Genomic DNA, 24,706 nt, shown 5'->3' on the forward strand with positions numbered 1-24,706 from the left:
GCAAAATACAGAGAAATCCTAAGATCACCGCTTTATAACAGAAATAGGGCGCAATCGGCCAACTCCAAGCACGTTGCAGATTCAGATGCCCACACACCCCACGTGTGCACCTTAAGAAAATTAAATATTCATTAGGTGTGAACGGTCCTGTGTATCTTGATGAAGATGTTGAGTTGCTAATTGAACGTGAAGCACAAAAGATGGTTGGTATTCTGTTCAAATGCTGCTTTTTCATGTATATTAAGTATCTGTATTTGTGTATATACATCCACAAACTCTTCAGTTGTCCGAAGCAACTATAAAAGATCAGCCAGAGGGGTGTCTGGTTCCCCAAATGTAAGCATTTAAGCCACAAGCTAAAAATCCCAGCAACTCCAGAGAGGAACCATTTCGGCGATCCCACAGTAAACACCATTTCTGATTCAAACACCTGAATTGATAATGAAAGCTTTTTTAAAGTCAAAAAATATTTTTGTTTTGAGTACGGCTTCTGCACAACAGTTCCCTTTCGCAGGAGCCTTCCAACTACTACAAAGCTAGAGAGCAGAAGATGTGACACCGCATCGTGCCTTACAGACCGTGCCGTGGGCTACGGGCCAGGGCACAGAGAGCTCCATCGGCAAGTCTTCAGAAAGAGGCAGTGGGAAGGTAAGAGTCTAGGAAGAGAAATAAGAAAACTAACCAAAAAACACCCCCCAAAACCCCCCAGCACCGCGCAGGCTACTACCCACACCTTCACAGGAGTCAGGAACCTTGTAAAACGTTGCCTTTGTTTGGCCCCCGATGGCAAACTCCTGAGAGGAGGTTTAGAGAGAGGCAGAGGAGGTGAGGAAGGACCATGACATCCACAGGGGCCAACATACGGAAGGAAAATTGAACAAACCTAAACCACAAAACTTTTCCTGTACTTCCTTTTCAGAAGCTCGTGCATGGTTCATGAAACTTTCACGGAATTTAAATAAAAAAAAAATACATCACTAAAATGGAAGCTATAATTTTTTAATAGTCTTCCTCCGCGCCAGTAACCGTACTCCCATCCTGCACTTACCTACAATTCGTACTGAAATAGATTAATCTCTGACAAACCGCTCAACACCACCACCAGAAATGAGAAGAAAACGTGGCCACACGCATCTAACAGTAACAATATGCACAGACCCGCTGGGGATCCTCTGCCAACTCTTAAGCTCTGCTCCGACAGCAGCTTATCCACCTCCTTCGCTCTCCAGGGTTAACTATCAAGCAGAAGAACGTTCCCGGTATCGCGAAGCCCACCTATTGCCGGTTCTGTTCGGCAGAAGTTTGCTGCCGAACAATTTTTGCTGGGCTCCGAGCTAAGGTTCTGAAGGAGCTCTCACAGACCTGACAGGGCGTTTGGGGAACACACGGCAGGTTTTGCTTTGTTTTCCGCCGTTCGAGCGAACCAAATTCTGCCTGAAGTGAGAGCCGTCTCTCGTCCACGGGGAAGGGATCTGCTTTCGGAGGCCTGGGAGTGACACGGGTAAGGGATGCTCCTCCGGCTGTTCCACAGCACCGCAGGCGGCCGGGAGTCAACCACAGCGGCGATAAAACCCTCAGCATAAGGATGTACTTAAAAACATCAGAGATGGCACTTCTGCCTTTATAGGTAAAAAAAGATCAAATGGTATACGAAAATAGTCAGTACTTCAATGCGTTCGTAAAAGCCTTTCATGAATGTCAGGCAAGATGACAGAAATTAGAAAATACCTTCAGCCAAGTAAAACTGTGCCTTCATTCACTGAAACTATAGTAACCATCTGCTTTTTGTTGCCTCTGTACTTTTATAATACTAGCCAGAATTACGATGTTCAGAGAAAGTGAACACGGAGAGGGGGGAAAAAAGGATTATTTACAGCAGTTCTATAGTCCTCCTTTCACTTCGATGCTCTTATTTAAATATTCTGGCTGCTCCAACAGCCTGGTCAAAACTGGCTTTTGTAGGCTGAACACAAAAAGCAAACTGGAGAAAAATTCAGCATTTCTCTCCCCCCCCCCCCCCCCCCCAGCCAGAACGCGCTGAAAAGAATGCAGTGTTTAAGCAAAGGCAGAGAGTAAGCTAATTATCAAGCACACAGCTGCTCCTACCTGGCATAAAGCAAAGGGAAAAAATACTATGAGTCATCAAACGCAGTTCCTAAATCTGGAAAAGCCTTACAAAAATAAACTTCTACGAATAAGGGACTAGCTGTAGAGAAAAATGCAATGCAGATAAAAAGATCATTATTTCAGAACAACACACTATTTACAGTTTGAAAGGAAGAAGTTTTTTTGGCAAGGCAACTACTAAACATGTCATCTAGTTTAAACAACTCCTCTTCTTGGGGTTTGCTGGGGCAGAAAGAATGAAGAGATCTTCTACCATGTTCTTTTTATATATCAAATGCTGAAAGGGGGTGGGTGGGAGTCATTTCTAATCAAATGAAGGAAATCTCTTTCCCTCTCCGTTATCAGCAGGACTTTTTTTTTCCATATGCCTCCACCGCCATGCCCAGAACCCCAGATATTCGAGTGAGAATTCAGCAGATATTCCCGGCATCGCACTGGGCCGTTGGCACCAAGAGCGACCCAGCAGCTTTCCCGGGAGGGTCAGTGTTATGTCCTACTTTAAAGAAGAACCACCTCCCTCACTTCCCACACTTACAGCCACACAAATACACATTTACATTTTGGCAGAAAAGCACATCTATTTTGCAAAGTCCTTACTTGTAGAATTTCTCATCCATTTTAGAAAACGGCAAATGTGACTCTCAATTATTACTGACAAAACAAGAAAATTTGTAGTAAAAATATCCACATTTTTGCTTCTTCACAGAACACATTGCTTGGTTTTTTTTTTTTTATTATTATTCACCTTCGTTATTAACTTTATAGTTCCCTCTAGTTCTTTAGGGAGTCATTTCTTACAGTTACACACAGAATCACAGTTAGTGTAGAAGTTATAATATGGTGGCCTTAAACGTGAAGATACTTAAAGCAAAACCAATAGGAGCTGAAAACTTAAAGCCAGGCATGACTTGCGGGCGAGTTAGGGGTGTTTGCTGTTAGTTTTGTGGGCTTTTTGTGTTTGTTTTTTAACTAGTAATCGTAAGAGGTAACTAAGTTCCAAAACACACATACAACAGCTGCTGCCACCGACACATTCTCTTATTAAGCCTCAGTAATCCCAAACTGAATTTCCTTCAATTCTCCTAATAGCTATTTTCAGCCAAACTTCAAGCCTTGAAATTAAAACTATTTCTGAGGAGAAAGGCATTGGCTTCAAAACCTGATCCCATGCAGCAGTTCTATTAGAAGCTGCAAAACATCCCCCAGATGCGTTAGAAATGCCAGTGGAAAGTCCCCTTTATGCCCAAATCGCCAGATTCCCTCTAAACTACTACAAACTTGATCTAATTTATGCTCCTGCATTTCTTTCCTCCTAATAACAGTCACTAGGATTTTGCTTCAGGTTCATTTTAAAAGGAAGTCATTAGATTTACAATTAACATGGCAAAGTATTTCTTGTTTAACCTCCTCCCATCGCTAATCATTTACCCGGTGACACGGCAATTTCGGTTGTTTTGTAAGCACAGGAATTTAACCACGATAAGCGCGCAAGGACAAACAAGCCACGAGAAGCAGATTCACACGCTCACGAAAATTAGCACACAGAAAGAAAAAGGATGTATTTTACAAGAAGATTCTCAAGTTTCCAACCTCCTTTCTAACCAGCCTTGTAGTTCCAAATTTTGCCATGTCCCATCAAAATTTGTTCAGCTCAAAAAAAAAAGTTTCCTTTTGATATTTCTTCTCGATGTCTGGACAGATTATCAGCAAGAAACAAGTTCCTTCTTTCCCGATTCTCAAACCCTCTGGCTGTCCCGCTGCTCACACAACAGAATTCCAAGAACAGACACTGGGAGACCAATGCTTACAGAAGGAAAAAAAAAAAAAAAAGCCCAATCAACAACACAAGCAAACAAAGAAGAAAAAAAATATTAATAAAAATCACATACACCATTAGTAAACACAGCTACAGGCACCAGCAGACTGATAAAAATAATTATTTACGCTCAATTGCAGTATAATTCTTACTCCATCTCTGCTGCATTTCACAATGTTTTCTTAGTAGGTTTAATCAAATTTTCCAGAATCTCATTAGATACTTAAATAATGACATGCACACTTAATTTGCTAAAAAGAAACAGACTGGATTAAGGTTTGCTTTGTTAAGCCTTAAGTAATTAGATTTTCCTTGTTATTAAAAAGGGGACAAACAGGTTGCTCATTTATGATCTAAACCCAAATGCACCCCCCTTCCCCTTTTACCCACCACCATGTTTCCTCTGAAGGGACACCAGGAGATGACTGACACCAAAAATGGATTTATTTCTCTCATGCTCAACAACGGTGCGAGCACAAGAAGCTCCCTCTCTCCTGCTGACGGGAGAGGACCCGTCCCCATCACTCGTTCATCACAGCTTCCACTGGCATCACTTCATCTTCAAAGACCAGAAAAGGGACAGAGGCATCTACTGTCCCTCAAGAATTTCCAAGCTTCGGTTAAGATGTGGTAAAACAAAGCAGAGAGGGGTTTTAAAAAAAGAAAAATTAAAAAGATATTCCTAATGAATTACACAGACCTAAAATTTCTTTGACGATGAAGGACAGCAAGTATAAAATCTAAAGGATGGGCACGTCAACAGCAGCAACATTAACCTCACCCACCTCTCATCAGCCTTTTCAAGACGAGAAGAAACACCCATCATGTGTGAAGACAAAGTGACAGCCGCAGTCATGTATCCTCAGTTCAAAATCAGATAGCAACAATGCACTTTATTTACTCCAGAGCATCCAAATCTACAGGGGATTCTGGTTAACACAGAATCATGGAATTGTCTAGATTGGAAGGGACCTTTGAGATCATTTAGTCCAACCATCAACCTGAGACTACTACAAAGACGATGAAACCAAGTTAAGAAAGTTAAGTTTACACACACAGTACCCAAAAAGGAAGAATTATATTTGAGTTTGCCCTCCTATAATGCTTGAACTGTTATTTCCTAGGGCCATCTGAGCTCCTTTCACCTAGAACCTTCTCAGCAATCACAAAAAAAAAAAAAAAAAAAAATAGCCTAAGACATTGGTGCCATTCTTGATCTCTCTTGATTGCTTTTTGGGACGCTACAGTTTTTGCAGGTTGTGGTCTTGTGATGTCTATCCCTTAAGTATGATACACCGCGTCAGGAGCTCTTTGAGACTTGGGATATGAGACAAGCGTATGGTGGATGCTCTCCAGACACTCGTTGACCTAGATGTCTCTTACACGGTTCCCAGCCATTGCGAGGAGCTGGAAGTGATTCCTTCCTAACTCCCCTTCATTCCGGACCAGGGAGACCACGCTGGGAGTGCGTTGTCCAGTTCTGGTCTCCCCAGTACAGGGCAGACATGGACAAACTGGACCAACCACAGCAAAGGGCCAGGATGACGATGAAGCAGTGGGAGCTCAGAGCGCTGGGACTGTTCTGCCCTGAGAAGAGAAGGCTTGAGGACATCTTTCAGTGTGTACAAACGTCCGACGGGAAGGAGTAAAGGGGACGGAGCCAGACTTCTCAGTGTGACCCAGTGAGGGGACAAGAGGTAATGGACATAAATTGAAGTCAAAGACAAAGCTTTTTGACTGTAAGGCTGAGTGAACACAGGCTCCCCGGGCAGACGGGGAGTTTCTACTCTCAGAGATACTCAAAAACCGACCAGACATCATTCTGGGCAACCTGCTCGACTTGACCCTGCTTTGAGCATGAGGGTCCCTTCCCATCTCAACTATTGTATAATTCTATGATAATTTGTCTTCTTAAAAATACTAAACATAACTGTTTTTCTCTTTTATTCTAGCAGCTATCAGATAAGTGCCCAGAGAAGCTGTGGATGCCCCATCCCTGGGAAGTGTTCAAGGTCAGGCTGGACGGGGCTTCGAGCAACCTGGTCTAGTGGGAGGTTAGGTTGGAACTAGATAGTCTTTAAGGTCCTTTCCAACCTAAACCATTCTATGATTCTATGATAATACGCTTTTTTGCTCCTCGTCAGAGCCCTGTTTTAATTATTGTCTCTCCAAGTCTCAGGGTGGGAGTTTTGAACCCGTAACACTGCAGGTTTTTTAAATGCCATTCAGTGCACACCTCCATGAGCTCCAAGCCAAACCCTCAGTATTGTGTTAAGACTGAAAAGATGGTTTGCCGCATAAAGAACCCCAATTTTAAAAGCTAATGAGATGCTTTAAGATACAGGCAAGCATCTAGCAGGCCTCTGAAGAGCTAGATGTCTAGCGTCTATTGAAGGTAAGATGACTATAAAACAAAAGTTATTGCTGTACTAGCAAAGGGATATCCACGCTTTACACAGAATGGTAAGAGGGTTTTGGCTTTGTTTTCCTTCCCCAAAAGATCCCAGAAGATACCTATTACACAAGGTCTAGCAAACACAAGTCAGATTAAACTGGGTCATCTATAGGCCTACAAAAAAAAATTTGTAAAATAATAAGGATGCACTTAAAGTCCCAAACCAAATTAAAGAATGGGTATTTTTATTTCAAAGAGATAAATAAGTCAAATTAACATTTTGTCCTCCTCTTCCAACACCATTACAAATCTGCACACCCAGTGCTCAGACATTATCATCCCTGACCACAGACTGGCTATCATGATTAACAAAATGCAACTGACCTCCAAAATGGTAGTTTTTCCATTCTGTTCTTAATATGTACTAATACACACACACACACACACACACACTCCAAACCGCCAAACCAAAACAAAAACCTCCCCCAGCTGAGTTCCCAGAAACAGCTGGAAAAAAGGAAGATGTACACTACAGGATCAAGTCAGTCATGGTGACATAAAGCCTAGAATTTCGAATATACAAATCACACTGTAGTAGAAAGGGCAGCTGATCCTGGTTATCGGTTAATACACCCCAGATCATCCACAGAATACAGTGCCCAGACCGTTCGCATGCCGGACGCTCACAGCATTCGGTAGTAAAAAGAGAGCCACGGAAAATAAATCTATGAGCCTGGCATTCACAGGGTAGAACTCTAGAGACCATTTTTACAGAGTTTAAGTTGGGAGAGGTTTACACATCCCCACTGCCTTCCACCTCCTCCAAAGGTGGACCGAAGGTGCTATTTTCCATTACTGTTGCAACTCCCGTCACTGGAAACCCCACAATAACAGACACGGTGAAGTCAGTCCAAAGGCAGAGAGAAAACGAGACAAAGCCCAGAAGGAACACAGCTCTTTCTGCACTCGGAGAACACCTGCACAAATACTTGTTTTGAAGAGAGAAAAAAAAAAAAACAACAAATCCAAAACTTTTTCAAGTGAAGAATAAGCTCCCAAACACATACAATTTAAACTGAAACAGCCTAAACAAAAACAAGGACATTCAAAGGCACTTTATATTGCATAAGAAAAGGATTGGCTTATTTATTATCTACAGTGATTTTTTTTTCCTAAGACAACATTCACCAAAAGACAAATATTTAATATTACTCAAAAGCAACAGTCACTGTTTAAAGCTGTTCCGTAAGAGCAACAGCTCTGTTAACCAAGCAGTGTTTATAACAAAAACGTGCTTTTTATATCAGCCAGTTTGTGCTAACTCGGCAACATTTCCAGTTCAGTACACTCTGTACCGACGGCACTTGCCAGAAACTCCGCGCTCCCAAAGCGTTTTCCTATTTGTTAACTATTTCTTTCAAAATAAAGAGAACTATTCGCAGGGTTTTGAAATTCTCTTTACAAATATTGAACACGAAATTATTTTGCTTAACGAAAATACAAGGGAAGACTAATGTAAATATAATAATAGCAAAAAGAATTTAAACTCCGTAAGTCATATAATCTGCTGTTTTAGTTTTAAGCTGGACCAACACGAAGCCAACCATTACCACATCGCTTACGGGAATAAACTCCAGGGAAATCCAAGAGGCAGTAGGAGAGGCTTCTTGTCTTTTCCCAACGCTATTTCAATTGGCCAGATAAAACGTAAAGGGGCTTTTGGATGTTAATTCAATAGCGGTGCCAATTTTTTTTATATTTAATTAATATTAAAGAAATGTTTAAATGTCTAGTAGCTTTAAAAGAGAAGGGCAGTTGACGGTACAGTTTAACGGAGGGGGTCAGGAGCAGAGGCTCCCCCCTCACAGCCAGGCACAAGGGCGATGTGCAGAGCTGAAAAGCATCACGATGGAAACACACGGTCACGGTAAGGGATCTACACCCCGTCACTGCCTGCCCTCTCTCCTCAGACCTAGAAATTGTGCCTGAAACTCGAGGACTTTCAACATTTGTGTGCCATTTCCAGACATTCGGCAGGTAAACGAGCACCACAAGCCAGCCCTGCAGCAGAGTCACACACACACAATCAACCCAGCGCCACCCGTGCTCCTTGGGTTCATCGTGCACGTGTTGAAGAGACTTCCATAGAATCACAGAAAGGTTTGGGTGGGAAGGGACCTTAAAGACCACCCAGTGCCACCCCCTGCCCTGGGCAGGGACACCTCCCACCACACCAGGTTGCTCCAAGTCCCCTCCAACCTGAACCCCTCCAGGGATGGGGCAGCCACAGCTTCTCTGGGCAACTTCTCTGGACTTTCTTCACTCGCACACAAGGTCCGAGGTGCAGGGAGTCCCTTACACACCCCAACCAGTGCGTGCGACACAAGTACATGTCGTCACCACAAACGAGGTCTCTCGAGGGAAAAAGTCCCCAGGAACTAATGTCACCCCAGCAGTGCACCCACTGCAGGTAAATAATGAACCCAATTATCCCAGCAGTATTTAAGAAGCATAAATACCGGGCAACTCTGATCACCAATTATCTTATCACTCCCCAGCTCTGCTATATACAAACCAGATTCCTTTTGGCAGCAACGGAGCCAGGATCTCCGTTCCACACACACGTGGAACACACCCCGACCCCAAAGGGGACAGAAGGGTCTGAACTGAAGGTTCGTTTTTTAAATTCATTCAAAGCCGTGCACGGTGAGGGCTTCTGGTCCAGCTGAAACAAACCCCCAAATTTCATATCCAGGACCTTCAAGCCAATTGCTCTGAACTACCGAACTGCCTGTATTTCACTGGATTAATTACTAACATAGATACCACCTCTGAAAACCTTAATCTACTTTCACAAAAAGCTGATAATGTAATTTCTGCTGCAGATGACGGTGTCCCTGCACTTCTCCTGTGTCTCACCCTCCCGACGGGAACACCGCGCAGGGCAGTCAAATTATTTGCAAAGCTTCCGTTAAATAAACTGCCTTTACATAAACATCGCCACATTTTCACAGCACATACGTTTTTGAAGACTCCCATTATACATTGGTCAGCTGCAACATTGCACAGAAGCTACAACCCGAGTTACGGCAGAAGGTTTTGTGGATCCAAAATTTCCGCACGCTTTTATTTGGTTCCAAAATTTTGTATTTCTGACATACGACAGGGATTTACAACTGTGAATTCTCAACATGTTACAGTGACAGCCTGGGACAATACTTACTAAGTGTTCCTCCACATATTGACAACAACCACGGCAAATAAAACCGGAGTCTTTGTACTCTGAATGCACTCTGTATTCTTTTCTAATAGATTTACACAAAATATCTTAACTCCTTCAGTTTCCCTCAAGCTCTATATATTCAAAGGCTTTTAAAAAGTTACAGGTCATGGGATTTCAAGGTTGGGTTTTTTTTCCTTTTTTTTTTTTTTTAATTGATAATCTCATTCAGATGTGGCATCAAAAGCACACAGCAGGGTATCTTCCTAAAGCGTTACTTTGTAGAGGTCTTTGTGTCATCATCCAACGTTCTTAATCACAGGAGGATTAGCACCAAGCCTTAGCTGGGAGTAGCGTGAGCGACAAAAAGGGATTGTGAATATTTGCTCTTTTGAAACAATTCCACAAGACCTCTCCTTTCCTCGGTTTGCCCCTGCTACCAGAAGACACAAAGCCAAGCTGAAGCGACCAGCGAGCAAGCCCTAGCTCTGGTTTATCACTTGCACTGCCCACTTGGTTATCCCAGTGCAGAAAAGCAATCCTCGGCCAGAACTGCCCCCTCCTCACTCTCCCATCCTGGAGAACCTCACAAGTGCTGGGGAAACGGATTGGGAGGCTGGGGGGAAATGCTAAACACAAGCCCAGGCACCCTGGCTTGGCTGAGGTACCTTAGGGTGCCTGGTTAAGTCAGCTCAGCAGCTAAAATTCCCAAAGCAGCAATAACCACTAGTGTCATCTGGCCTTACAGCAACCTACAGAAGAGTTTACAAAGCACTGTAAATAGCCAGGTGGGATCTAGGATAAAGACACGACAGATTTAACGTTCAGGTAGACCTTATCCATTCCATTAGGAAACCAGGACACAAACTAATTCCATTTGGAATACAAGCAAACGGGCTTATTTTCCTCCATAGGTCTCTAGAAGACAGATGTTGGGAAAGCTCTCCAGTTCAGCATGGGTCCTACAAGTTACTGTTCTTACACCAAAACCGCTTACTGTGTGCAGTGCTGAGACAATCACAGCCTTTGCACAAATTGTACAGATAACACTGTATAATGTTAACGTTTAAGATACAGTCATTCATTATTCATCACAAGAGGTTAAGGGAAACGGCTACCTGGGATTAAGTAGTCACAATTTCACGTAATTCAGAAACCAAGTCAAGTGTCAAGTGTAAACTGTAAACTCCAGAAAAGAAGAAACTGATGCACTGACATCATAGCTTCAAGCCAGAAGAGGAATGAAAAACTATAGCTCTGGCACATATGGACTAGCACTAATGCCAATTAACAGCAGTCTGTAACACGAAATTATGAGACAGCACTATAGTACAAAAATGTTACATGTACATCACTTAAAAATTAGAGGATATTGCATAGTTCCTACTAGTGATCACATGGAATACATGAAAACCCTTTCTTCCCCAGACCAATATTTAAAATGAACAAGCAGCAGCAAAACCCAACCACTTTATTAGATACAAGACTTAATTTGAATTAACAGTAACGATAAAATTGAATGTATAAACATACCACACAGACAGTACGAAGTTATAAAAACCAAAGTGGGTTGATGATATCGCATACCAAACACCTGATGACTTGATTTAACACAACTGCGCCCCTTTTCATACGCCACGATACACGAGTAGCAGTTCATACTTGAAAAATCAGACGGATATCAAGCTAACAGAAAACTAGTCAAAGTCTTAACAGTTGAAGGACAGTGGAAGAGATTTTGGAAAGAAGCAGAAAAAAAAAAAAATTGTATTTGAAACCACTACTGATAGAGGCAAAGTACAAAGGTCAATACGAATATGATGAGTTCCAATGAAGAGTTATTCCGTGGTTTGAGACAATGGCTGAAGAGTCACCGCCTTCGGTTACGTATCCATTATTTCTGCTTTAAAACACTACAGATTGTTCTCTTAAAAATTTCTGTACCGTAGCCTGGGATCCGCTTTCCCCAACCCACGCTCCCAAGGGGGGCTCTCAGCCCATTAGTTACATCAACGACTCCTCTAGCCTTACCTCAGTAGGTCAGCTAAATATATGCACCAAGATTTAAAAACTGCAGTTGCAATCAAAGCACTTTTTCTAGAACAGAAGAGCCGACAATTTATAGGCTATTCAGTTTTGCATGCTTTTATCAGGCTAGTTAGTTGAAAGAAAATGCACACATAATTACTTAATCCCATTAAAACAAAGACAAATGACAGTATAAAACTCCGGAGCTCAGCAGTTTGAGCAGTGAAAGACTCTGAACTAACACAGTAATGAATCACCAGCCTTATCAGTGTGCAGCTCCCCCCCAGCCCCCTGCACTTCAGCTCCAGCAGCATCACGGCCCTTGACGTACCATTCAGCTACAGAAAACGCTGTCTTTAATAATGAATACCTACCATAGGCCCTCCAATGAGTAATCTAAGGTCCCTGCTTTTTCAGTGAAGTGATTGCACGTCAATTAAACCAAGCAATTAAATTCCGATGAAAATACTAAAAGTCAGTCGCGTCTTCTGGTATCTGGGGAGGGTGGGGGCACATCAGCAGGAGCCCTAAAGAGACAGCAAGTGGTAAAGTTCCAAACTCCACTTGGTAAAAGCAGCACGGTTTTGCCAAGGTTTTTTTTTGATTGGTTTTGGTTTGGGTTTTTTCTTTGTTTTGGGTTTTTTTCTGGTTTGTTTTTTTTTTGTTTGTTTGTTTGTTTTCTTTTTTTAATATACCTACCATAGCCATCCTACAGATTTCATATTTTGGCCAGTTGTGAGATCATAAGCTTATTTTAAACTCCCGTTCAGTGCATTATGTTAACAGACAAAGCACAAACAGTTACTGAGAAGGAAAAGAAAAAGCAAACAAACATCTTTCCTAGAGGACATATAACACAGGTTTGCTGGTAAGTTTACTACTGGGGAATAAATAAATCAAAATGTAAAAGAATTGTAAAACCACAGAGAGAACTGAAGATTGAACTCACTTAGAGTCCCGTTCTATTCAAAAGTTACTTCCTTAAAGATAGTAATGAGGGGTTTATAATATATATCTATTAATACATATAAGTATCATGATCTTGTGGTGAGATCATTAACACACAATAATCTGGACGCTGTAATTTGAGAAGTTGATAAAGTTGCTAAAGCACAGGCTCAGCCACACCAAAAGCTGAGCATCTCTCCGTGGCACAAGATTTAGCAGCTGCCCAGGACAGGACACCCAAGCGAACAGGAAAGAGCACCGATGTGTAACGTTTGCTACCAGTTATACACGTTTTGTGTCCTTACTGAGGAACTCTGAGGACAAGGCCAGGCAGAAACCCATACACCCAGAAGGCAGGTGTTCGGAATTTGAGTACCACGGTGTATTTCATTGGAAGGAAAGCAGTAACAGATTCACAGGCAAAACATTTTTCTTCTCACCTTCCATGCCTTAACTATGGTTTACAGCGAAAGAAACAAAAATTAAAAAAATGCTTACTACAATCTGGTTTAGTTTAAGAAAAAGGTGGGGAAAGGAGGGGGAGCTGAGCGATAATTCTACATCCACCAGGGACATCCACCAGGATATCTGTCCAGAAGTTCTACATTTCTAGGGATGGCTTCTCCAGGTACAGTGTCTCTCTGGAGAGATCTCCAAAACACACTGCTGTTTATTACTCTTCGTTTTATCCTATCAGCTTATTAGATCCTGAACAAGTTATTTCCCAAAGAATGGGAACGGGAACAGAGTGGGAACTCCTCCATTTGCACTGTAAAACTCTCCCGGGTATGAATTCCAGGCTCTGCAGAGGCTCGGAGCCAGGACAGAGCAATCAGGATGTTGACATCACCCGAGGGTACCACTGCACATTTTCAGTGCATCCCTATTACTTCTCTCCATCCTTTTTCACACTGCTGAATTCTAACAATTCACCCCAAATACCTAGTTTCTGCATATACATCATAATACTTCACTACACTGCAATCTACATGAAGAGATACGGTTCCCCACATGAAGCTTTCGGTGACGTCCAAGGCCACACACAGCACAGAGGTTTCCATGGCTTGTCAGGCTTAAAATGGAACTACACTTCCTTTTCCCAGAAGTGTATCAGTCCCTTCCATCATTTTAATTTGTTCTGAATTGATTCCTTTTTTACCATGAAAAGGAGGGAACAGTCCACATGAGCAGTTAAGATGCTGCAGCATAAATATTCTTTCCACTTATTACTTGAATCAAGGGAAGAGGAACCACCATTACTTTCCAGGTGCTGAATTAGCTGCTTCTATTTCTTTTGCAACAATGAAAAACAAATATCTTGTTTTCGTAATTGCTCTTATTATGTTGCAGCAATGAAAATCTTAATTTACTTTTTAAAGAAAATCGGAATAGGACTAGCAGTTGAGGGCTGCTAAGGACGGGAACAGAATCTTTAAGTTATTAAAAATATAACGTTAGTACAAACTAAAAATAAAATGTTATCTTTCAATAAGCCAATCGCACAGTACAGCAGACCTATAAAACTTTTGTCAGAAAAACACACTCCTCTTGATAAGCAGCCTTTTGAAGTGGCAGAATTCCCAGGCACGCTCAGGAATATCATTGGAAAGAGCAGGATTTTCAGTTAAACCTTTCATCACTTGATCCCAACCCAACACAGTCCCACATCACATCCATCGCTTACCCGGAGTGGGGAACATCCGGCAAATAATCCAGAAGCCACGCTTGCTTTATAATCACACTGCTTATTACTACGACATTATCAGAAACAGCATCCTTTTCATACAGGAGAGACCACAACAATGACAGGGGAGACAAAACCCACACATTTCACCCTCATTTGCCCCAGAGAAGAGATTCCAGTGAATTTTGTTGACATACGCTGCAAAGTATTGCATAGAGTAAATTTTATTGAGCTCACAAGGGGCCAAGAGATGTAAACTTCCACACCCCAATCGGTTAACCAACGCTCCAGAACCAGAAACCCATAAGACCATCAGCCCTCCTGTTCCCCCTCCAGACACAATAATAATTTTCATACTTCCCATCTCTTTCGAGAGCATTAAAGAACACGTATCAAATTCGTAAAGCCATTCAAGTAAAAAGAAAACCAAACCACTGTACAACACTACTTTCATCACCTATGACCTGAAGTTTCCCTTGGCTGTAAAAAAGGTATTACTTATGTTCAGAAAAGACAGAGCAACTGGAATGTCACGGAACAAGCTGATCTATAAAAAAAAAAAAGCAGTGTTTCCTTGGAAAAAAAAAAAAAAAAAAAAAAAGATATTTATTTCCTGGAGCCCTGCTTAGAAACTGCTATACCTGCCACCTTCTAGTCTTCCTTCTGAGATCAAGTTTATCCATATACACTCCTCAATATAGGAGTTTCACTCTTAAACTTCTCCAGAAATTGGGGGTGCTAATTCCACCTGGTTATTTGTTACTGTCCACCCACCAATTTAGCATACAAATTTGTACCATTTCAATTTGACCCCTTTGGCTCACTGACTGTTCCAAAGCAAAAAACACCCCATGATTTTGTGAAAAGACCGGCAAATTCTATACCAGTAGGAAAGAGAAATAAAGGTAAAGGTCCTTTAGCAAGAAGGGCTATTTTCAGGAGCCAGAGCTTTTTCGTGCCGAGGCTACCAAACTGTAGCCCTGGGCCACCAAAGGGAACACCTGAGTTCGACTGTGCCCACAGAGGCAGCCCTGGGCTCATTCCAACTCAAAATTAGGGACAGTAAAAGGCAGAAGCAAACGAAGCGACCCGGGGGCTGCCCACGCTCCAAACCTTCAGCTGGAACAGAAACTGAAACAGTGACTGGTCCCACACCAGCCTGTACTGGAACTGAGAGAATACAAGGACGGTTGAAATGTATGACTAATTCGTATGACTACAGGCAACGCAACAGCCAATTTTCGGATGTCAGACACGTTGAGCACGGGTACCTTTGTTACACGTTACGCTCACGCTGCTCAGCTGGAAGTGAAAAATAATTTAGTGTGGTTTAGCTCACCAAGAACACAAACCCAGCCCAGCAGCGTGCCCTTCCCCTAGCGGATACCTTCCCTTCAAACTACTTAAAATTGATTTTTCAATGCTTAACTTTAACACTGTTCCACTCTAAGTTCAAATTCTAGTTGTCGTTACACGAGTGACTGCAACACGCAGCTGTTTGGGTATTTAAACAAGGATCTAATATTTAACTCGCAGCAAAACTCCACCCTTTTCCTACCGAAACCCACAGTTCCCATGGGCAAAGAGCAAAGGGAAGAATTCGGCCCCACGCGTAAGCTGTTCCACGTACTGCAGCTCAACCCCTTTGCGCCTGCTCCTCCTCTTAATTCCACGCGGGAGTTATTTTGTTGGTTTGTGTATTTATGGCCTGCTGCTTTGGAAGTGACACAGTACAACCTCAGCACGCCCCGTAGTTTCAAATAAACATTAGGAAACAGAGTTTGTGTTGCAAAACCGTCATTCTGAGCGAAGGACGTTGTTTCCCAGACTTCAGGGCTGATCGCTGACACGCTGAACCGCAGATTCCTGTTTCCAGGCATCCACTCTACGTGCAATGGAGGTGACTGTCAATCCTTGGATAACTAAGGGCACGTGTATAATTAAGTCCACTTAAAATGAAACTAGCCTCGGAACTGGGGCGTAAGAATTTTGTATCAAGATTTATAGCCTTTAATAGGAAGGTTAAAATAAAGAAAATAACTTTTACGTAATGGAAAACATGCCTCTGAATAGAAACCCTGGGTTAACTTCAGAAGAGTCATGTTTCTATGTCCGCTATTTGCAATGCAGTAGCATGTCACTAAAAGTTCATTAATTACTCTAAAAACGGCATTACAAAAGTGCAAGTACCTGCAATTCTTTTTTAAGGTAGCATTTCGTCTATTTTTAACGATGGAATTTACCAGTGGAGCTTACCCTGTGTTCTTAGGATTAGTCAGTACAGGGAAATACAGACATCGGTAATGAGCTCTATTAATGCAGATTTCACTTCAAGCGAACTTAGATTCACTTCACACAGTTAAGTGAGTTCATTTCGCTGGGAAAAAAAAAACCAAAAAACCAAAAAACCAGACAACACGTTCCCTGAAGCAAAAAACATCAACTACTGTGGCTGATATTGCCCAACACGCTGCTGAAAAATAAATTCTACTGATTGGATTTTTTTTTCCATTTCCCCCCCTCAAGCAGCACTTTTAAAAATACAATCTTTTAATGATTGTTTAATTTTCATATAACTAGAATATAAATCCTTGACATACTGCTTTGCTGCAGCTGCAGCATAATGTCTCATTTTTCATGGAAAAAACCTAATTACGTGGTTCACTGAGTTGCCTGTGGTAACACATCAATTTTATTTACATTCAAAAGTTGGGCTCCGGTTTGCTTTCCACACTCTGGTTAATTCCAAGCACATTTTGCACAACAGCTCTCTCCAATTCCTCAGTAATACCTCACCCCAGCTTTTATTTGAAAAGGATTCTGAGCTATTACAGTCTTGGTTGGGATTTCCAGCACCACCTTTGGGGCACCAATTCCATCACACCCTTAAACGTTCAGGGTTTTCTATATAAAGTCCAGTCTTATTGGAACCCTTCTGCCCCAGCAGCATTAACCGCCCGCTACAGAATGCGACCACTAACGTTTCCCAACACGTGCCCAGTCGCTGCTCCACAGAAACACAGCAGAAAAACAATAACTATCGTGTGGCCAATAAAACTTAAAGATTAATTACTCGACCTTTCAACTATTTCAACTGAACTAAGCCTATATTTTGAAAGCAGGAAGATGAAATGGAAGCGTGATATTGAGTGGAGAATTTCTTGGCTTTACCTTCCATTAGTGTCTTTCCTTCAAACTATTTACAGAAGGTAATTTTTTTGCAATTAATAGTAAAACCTCCGACATCCCAAATATGAAAAGATTTAAAAATGATAATTGTTGGGAGATTAAAGAAAAAATAGAAAGTGTCAGGCTATCTTACATACGACCCTTAGGCAGAGTTCGTATTTTTTGGTTACCTTTTAGACCACGATATTGCAGATTGTAAAAAAAGGGGCAACTGCAGCATGTTAGAACGGTTCCTCCTCGGCTGGGATTGGTAACGAATTCACGAATGCTGTATGTATCCATTCAATACTACTCTGAACGCTGAGATTCACTGTTAACGCCGAGAGAGAAACCACCGAAGGGAAGAATAATTAAGGAAAAGGTAAGCACAATCCGAGTTCTGAACAGGAAAACCAGATTGCATTTATTTATTTTACTTTTAAACAACTCATACCTTCATTGTCTATAACCATAAACCAATTTTAAAGTAAAATGAGGGAAGAAGTTGGGGTGTTTGGAAGAGTATTTATTTGAAAAAGAAAACAAACTAAAATGAAGACATCTTGCCCAGACACAATAAGGCTCTTGTCAACTTCATGTGTATAAAAGGAGTTGGCATTTTCCCATGAAGCAACTCCTTAATCCCAAATGATGGCAGAATAACCTCATTTAATATGGCTCCTTAAAAGAAAAAGTTTATTTTGTCTAAGCTAAACTTCAACTGGCAATCACCGGACATCAATTAACAGTGTCGAATATAAGGGTCACAGAACAATTCTGCAAGCTGAGAACATACGAATTCGCTTTGAAATCCCATCTTCTTTCCAAAAAGTGTAAAAGTTTAACTTTGTTTTCATGTCTTTGGAAATAATCTATGCTAGGCAATTAAGAAAATGCAAATGACTTCTCACTGAAAGTAATCAACCCAAAAGCAGACTTTTCAGTAACTTAATATTCCAATAAAGTCCTCTGTCATATGAACCTACTTGCGAATTCCACTCTTAACTCAAGAACCAGCAATTAACCATTTTCAGATTTTACTTCAAATTACTAATAAGTGGTACTCAGCTGCCTGATACTCGTAGCTTCTTTTTAAATTGAAAGCCTTCAAAAATACTTCCATTTCAGCTCCTGTGAGATTCCGTCTATTCCTTGTTCGTAAACGGCTTTTCCATATATTAGCTGGTTTCATTCTAAATAATACTGAGCATGACGATAGTTATGGGGGTTATGTATTCTAGAGCACATCAAATGTCGTAATGCACATTCCACGCTTGCAAACCCCTCAGCTAAACCCACCAAAGAAGGGAAACAAGGAGACAACCTCTTGGTAATGTCCAGAAAGTATCAAAGCCAACCATAACACCATCTCAGCAGCAAAACACTCCCTTCTTCCCCAATTTCATATTCCTACAACAGAATGAAAGATTTAAGAGCAATTCGATTAAAAGCAAGACTATTAATTTGTATACCCATGTCACAGGAAGAGGTGCTTATTCTTGATTTTACGCATTGCTTCACACACTTAAAATACGTTTTGGCAGACAGGAAAATCGTCTCATTCAATAATTAACATATCTCGCCACACCGCGGCTAAGAACATATTTCGTATCTCCAGGAAGAGTTTCCAATTCCTTGGAACTACAGTTAAATCAAACACAGAAAGGACCTTAAATGGACTATTTCAAATTGAAACACAAAGCAAAGGAGGTTTTTTCAGTCCTTCTTGATTCTCTTTTACATTAGAACTTTTTTTTTTCCCCAAAATTCAAGTTTTCCATTATTTTTTTAGAAACTCCTAATAAATACAGAAAGACATCACCTACCTAACATTTATATGTTAAACATTTACTTAATCTAGAAAATTTAACCGGTAAAATAAACTTCAAAATCTGGAAGTTAAGAAGCGAGCATCAAGGACCCCACCTAGCTGGAATAAAAATACCTAAATTGACTTCTGGCACATCATTCTTCTCAGGAAACGAGCTTGGAAACGCAGCTGGCACGTTCTGGTTTCCTTTGGGTGAAAATCTACCCATCAGCAAAGTGCGGGTAGAGAAACAACAGCAGAAATTAAGTCTGGACCACATCTATACGATCTAGCAGGGATGCCTTGCAAGAAGTCCTTCCCACAGCTGACATTTTTTCCTCTCATCATTTATCAGCCCGTGGGGATCACAACCAAGGGCCATAATCCAGAAAATACACAAAAATGCAAAGGGTTTGGCTCAAAAGAATTCAGCCCACAGGAAAACAGAAAGATTACCTGTACCACCTCTCCTGCACGAGCCATTCCCCCTACAGCAGAGAGGTTGCATGGGAAGAACTGTTAATCTGATCTATTTAAGGGGAAAAACACCTCTAAAGTCAATTTGAGGTGACAGCGAGTCAGGAGTTAACTGCAACTTTACCAACACTTCAAGGATGATTGTCCCAAGAGTAGAAAAGCACTAAAATTGTATTTATTTTCTCTCAAGGAGCTTTGTAAGCTTCTATTTTGAAACAATGCGAGGTTTTCACTTCTGTGCCGTGCATTGCTGTGGCCAACAGTAACGGCTGGAGGGCACAGATGGGTGTCTGGGGCTTCTCACTCACGTCCCAAGTTCCTCTTACTCTTTTGTCTCGTCTTCATCGCTTCACAGGTGATGGCAATCCTAAATACCTACCAGAATCAGTGATTTTGGGCAAACAAGCTAGTAAACTGATAGTTCTTTAAACAAAGCTGCATCCTTCTATCCAATGGCCAGAATCTCATTCATTTTCAAGATGCTGTCTAACATTCTCCCAGCCTTCCAGAGCCCAGCTCCAGGGTCACCTTTCTAGTCACCAAAACTATATTCTCAGTAGCGAGTAGTGACAGACATCATAATCCCTGCATTATTCCTGGTAATTCAACTATCCTGTACCACAGATAAAACAGACAAAGCTGAATACACCCATAAACTCAATATGCAGATTGCAAGTTTGTAGACAAAACTGTCAAGACAAAAAGGTTGTTTAAAGTGTCAGGCACAAGTATTCTTTGCAAAAGCAAAGGTGGCAACTGAGGAAGAGATTATCACCCGCTTGTAATCTGCGTGGAATGCACAGGGTACAGGTGTGGGGTGGGAGAAAAGAGAAAGCCCTAAAAAGTCGAGTATAAATTCTCTGTGGTGCTGCAGATGGTATTTGGCCACCAAATGCAAGTGAGATCACTCCAACTTGCAGATCTGCAACTTCCCCGTCAAAAAACCTGCCAACAGTAAGATGCTACCTCCTCTCCATTCCATTTCTACTGCAGCATTTACAAAAAAGATGTTTTTAATGGGAAAAGGTAGAACAGCTGTAACACTTGTCAAACTTCCTCCGGCAGTAATAGCATGAAATAGCACTCATCCTTGAGAAAACAAAACTTCCACAACCAGAACACTCCCAAGTTTTTCAAACTTGTAAAATCATTCACTTTTTCCCTCCCACGCAGTGACCCCACACCAATTAGCTTTTTTCACTTGGGACAGAATGAAGTTCTTCCGTCTTTTTTCAAATTTCAAGCCCAATCATAACACCACCCAGAAGACACCAGCTGAGGCTGGCAGGGGAAAGGAGGAGAAAGGAAAATGTAGGAGTATGTGCAGGAGCCACACCTACGGAAGGCAGAGCCATCCGGCTCATCCAGAGACTTAACCCACCTGTAGCTGTTCTGCAAATCATTGTTTTTATTTAATCTCCCCTGACAGCATTTAATTATCAACAGGGTTTTGGAAAGCTACTGCACAAACAACTGTTCCGAGGACCTCCTGTTTGTAACTACTAAGCTGTTTTCCCTATGACTATTTGAAATTTTTTTTATGAAACGCAGATTGTTGCTTCCAAAATCACCTACTTAAATGTTATAAAGACAAGGCAACGCACACAGTTCATGCGCAAAACTTTAAAGTGTTGCTGAAAGAAAATTCTCAGTCTGGACTTCTCATTAGTTTAACCAGAATACTAAATGTCATATAATATTGTTTGAGTGATTCTGTTATTCAGAAAAAAAAAAAAAATCAATAATTCTAATTTAGACTTGAATGAATAAAAGATGAAGACTTCATTTGAAGTTGCCACTAAATTTGTATTGCCCTAATGAAAATTTCACTTTTAAAGCACAAGTCCCAGGCAGGAAAAGAGGAATTCAAGACACTGTGAGCAACTTCATACTCGGTAAGAATTCACCATCTTATTACCAGCCATTATTTCCTAAAGTTCATGCAACTCAAGAGCTGAAAGTGTTTGGGATGGACTCTGCTCTTCCACTTGGATCTGCAGCATCAGATTTGGGGGACAAACCCAAAGCCCCTGTCACCGAGCTGTACGTTACTGACCCCACTCTATGCTCACATGCAAAGGCCTTTATATTTTCAAGAGCTTGTAAACTCACAAACTAATTTCAGTTATCACTGTTTCAGCACTGTGCTGTGCTTATACATTAAAAAGCAAAATAACTTTGTTTCTTCTGCCTTGCTGCTGCATGAAACACTGAAGACAGACGCCGTCCTCCGTCGTATTTCAAGGAATCAATGTACATAAATGCCTCATTCTGGCAGAATTTAATGTTTGATATTTTGTCAATCCTGATGTTTGAACTCTAAAAATCTACTGAAGAGAGCGAGACAACCCTACCAGCAGTAACATTTGTAGCACTTTTACAGTTACCTCACTTTGAACTATTACCTGATCGGTCACTACAAGCATTTCAACCTGCTTTTAATATAGAACAAGCAAACCTATCATTATACGATTTACACACAGCACAAAGAATTCCAGTATCTCCAGTGGAAAGGAGAAGAAATGGAGTTTACTTCCCAAACTCTTGTAGGGTCCCAACATTTAGCAGGAGCATATTTCTTCTTCTTTTAATTACCACGTACTTCATTCCCCTAAAAGAGCTGCACAGAGTCCTCCTTTCTCCATCTCCAAGCTCAGCTCCGCATCTCCTCACATCTCTTCACAATCTTTTTCTTTCAGGTATTTTTACTTGAATTTGAAAGATTTTTGCAAATAAGGCACTCTCGGTGACAGTGCTGTGAAACACACTGCACTCAGACTGCATTTATCAGTGGGATACTGCTGCTGCTGACAATTTAATAAAAAACAGTGCTCTTGCAGACAATTTTCAGATTTAATTCCACTTCAAAATTATTGTACTGAAGGCTGCAGCCCGAATGCTCCATAAAATTTTGGACCAGGAAAAAAATGCGTCAAAGTGATGGTATTCTCTGTTCGCCATACTCTATATACTATACTCGAGCAGGTTCAGCTATTCCTACACGTAAATGCTTCCCCATAGCATTATCACTGGAAGTAGCCTTATATTGTTGTAACCAAGACGTTAGGTATAAACAAGCTACATCAGTTTCCAGCAGAACCAGAAGCTATCACCTGCAACTCCCCTCAAATAAAAAAGACACTTAAGCCCCATATACTGCATTTGAAATATTAAATAAACTATGTTTCGCAAAGAGAAAAGCATATATTATTAAAGCTTTGCTGGGTAAGTAGAAATATTACCCGTGCCTTCATTCAAAACAGGTGCCTCATCAAAAATTGATGTCAGTGGAATGGTTTGGTGCAGCACTCGTGAGCCATCGCTTCAATTATACATGATCACAGAGCTACCTGCACGGAGGACGCCTAAAGGTACACGGGGTTTCGTATCTGTGATTTCCCAGGCTCTGTCACCAAAGGAACAACCTGCTGTTCATCAAAGTAGGAAGTCTGTAATGGTCTGAATATAGGTGGTTACAACAGGATAACAAATAAGAAAGTGAACACAGCGTAAGCCAGGACCAAACCTGCGTGTGGTATGCGTAGGGAGAGAAAGGACAACTGAAGCACACTTGACAAACACAATATTCCCTATATTTCATCTGGCATACAGGTTTTATCACCAAGCAACAGGAAGGTCTAAAGGCCACCAGGATGAAAATTTAGTGCAAAAACCAAGAAACTGATTCTTATTATCAGCTTGGGTTTGGTTTGGGGTTTTTTTAATTACTATTATTATTCTAGGATTAGTGAACTTTCATTGTTTCCATCCAAGACACGAGAGGTGAAATAAGGCACAAGTATTCGTGCAGTCTAATAAAATACCTTTTGAAAGTTCAAGTTTTCAGGCAAACTAGGTCTTCTCAAAGCAACAACACATCACGGAAAAGGCATTAATATACAGCGGGCAGTCATAGCCAAAAAGAACCACAAACAGATGAAGTTAGTTTTGCTGTACAATTTAAGGCTACACATTGTGGAGGCACTGAGGACAATCAAGTCGCACAAAACTTACAATCACGTGAACTTATCATTGTCACCTTTGTCCTGTCTTTCCCTTCCCTCCCTTTATTGCATTCACTTATTGCAACTTGCCTCCGTTTACGCTCAAATCCCGTGGAACCACCAACGCGGCACGTTCTGACCTTGCAGATTTACCTCTGGTGCCACGGAGTTTGCCTGACTCGATACAGGAGTTTTGTTCCATCAACTATTACCTTATGTCAGAGTTTATTTTTATTATTATCCTCTGAACTAGAATTTCCCCTAATTTTACTGTGCATCAGAGATTTCGCAAAAATCTAAGTAATTGTGGTGGATATAGGCCTCCTAAGTTCTTTTTCAGTTTTATTTTGCGTTTTATCTGCACATCGCTTGCAGCAGAAAAGTCAATTTTACAAGCTTTTTTTTTTCTTTAGGTCTTAAGACATAATTTGTGACAAAAATCACATATGGTAGCAAGTTAAAAGGCTTTAACGACAGAGACCCGTTTTCACTGGAAAAAAAATGTAAACAAGTCAAGAACCAAAGAGAGAGAACAACTTACTGTGCAGTTCACGATGTATCACGTCTACGAGATTTGGTTCGTCTCCCCACCAGAATATCCACAGCTCCTTACAATCCGGTTTGACGTCGCGGCGCCACACACAAAGCAAATTGGCCTGCAAGCAGCGGATGAAGCTGAGCAGAATTGGATCATCCTGTGCCGGGGCTGAAATGATAGGGCCACAGTCCCCATGACCTTCAAAATTGTACCTACGCCATTTGATGCCTGTGAGTTCAGCCTAGGGAAAGGAAAAAGGAAAAAAAGAAAAAAGCCATTAAATCACTCTACTTCAAAATTGAGTTATATTCATAGTACTGGTCTGTTTCATTTTCATTATTTAATTCCTAGACTTTAGCTCCAAGCAGATGAAGTTCAAAAAATCCTGCTATTCCCACATTTTCCTCTTTTGCACCTCAAGGAAAAAGGAAAACAATTTTAGAAACAGCACTGAATAAACCCAGCTGACCCCTGCATTTCAGTTTTTCACC

The 24,706-nt window shown here is 41.2% G+C and overlaps 1 protein-coding gene across 1 annotated transcript in view; it reads right to left on the bottom strand.

The window, feature by feature from the left end:
• The window catches only part of MED13L (mediator complex subunit 13L), a 194,486-nt gene that overhangs the window by 149,653 nt on the left and 20,127 nt on the right, over positions 1–24,706 (bottom strand). Inside the window, exon 2 of the mRNA XM_074159479.1 lies at positions 24,219–24,456. Coding sequence (XP_074015580.1) covers positions 24,219–24,456 — 238 coding nt within the window. The remainder of the gene's footprint in view (positions 1–24,218; positions 24,457–24,706) is intronic.

This window comes from Numenius arquata, chromosome 16 (assembly GCF_964106895.1).
Source record: "Numenius arquata chromosome 16, bNumArq3.hap1.1, whole genome shotgun sequence".
NCBI classification, from domain to species: domain Eukaryota; kingdom Metazoa; phylum Chordata; class Aves; order Charadriiformes; family Scolopacidae; genus Numenius; species Numenius arquata.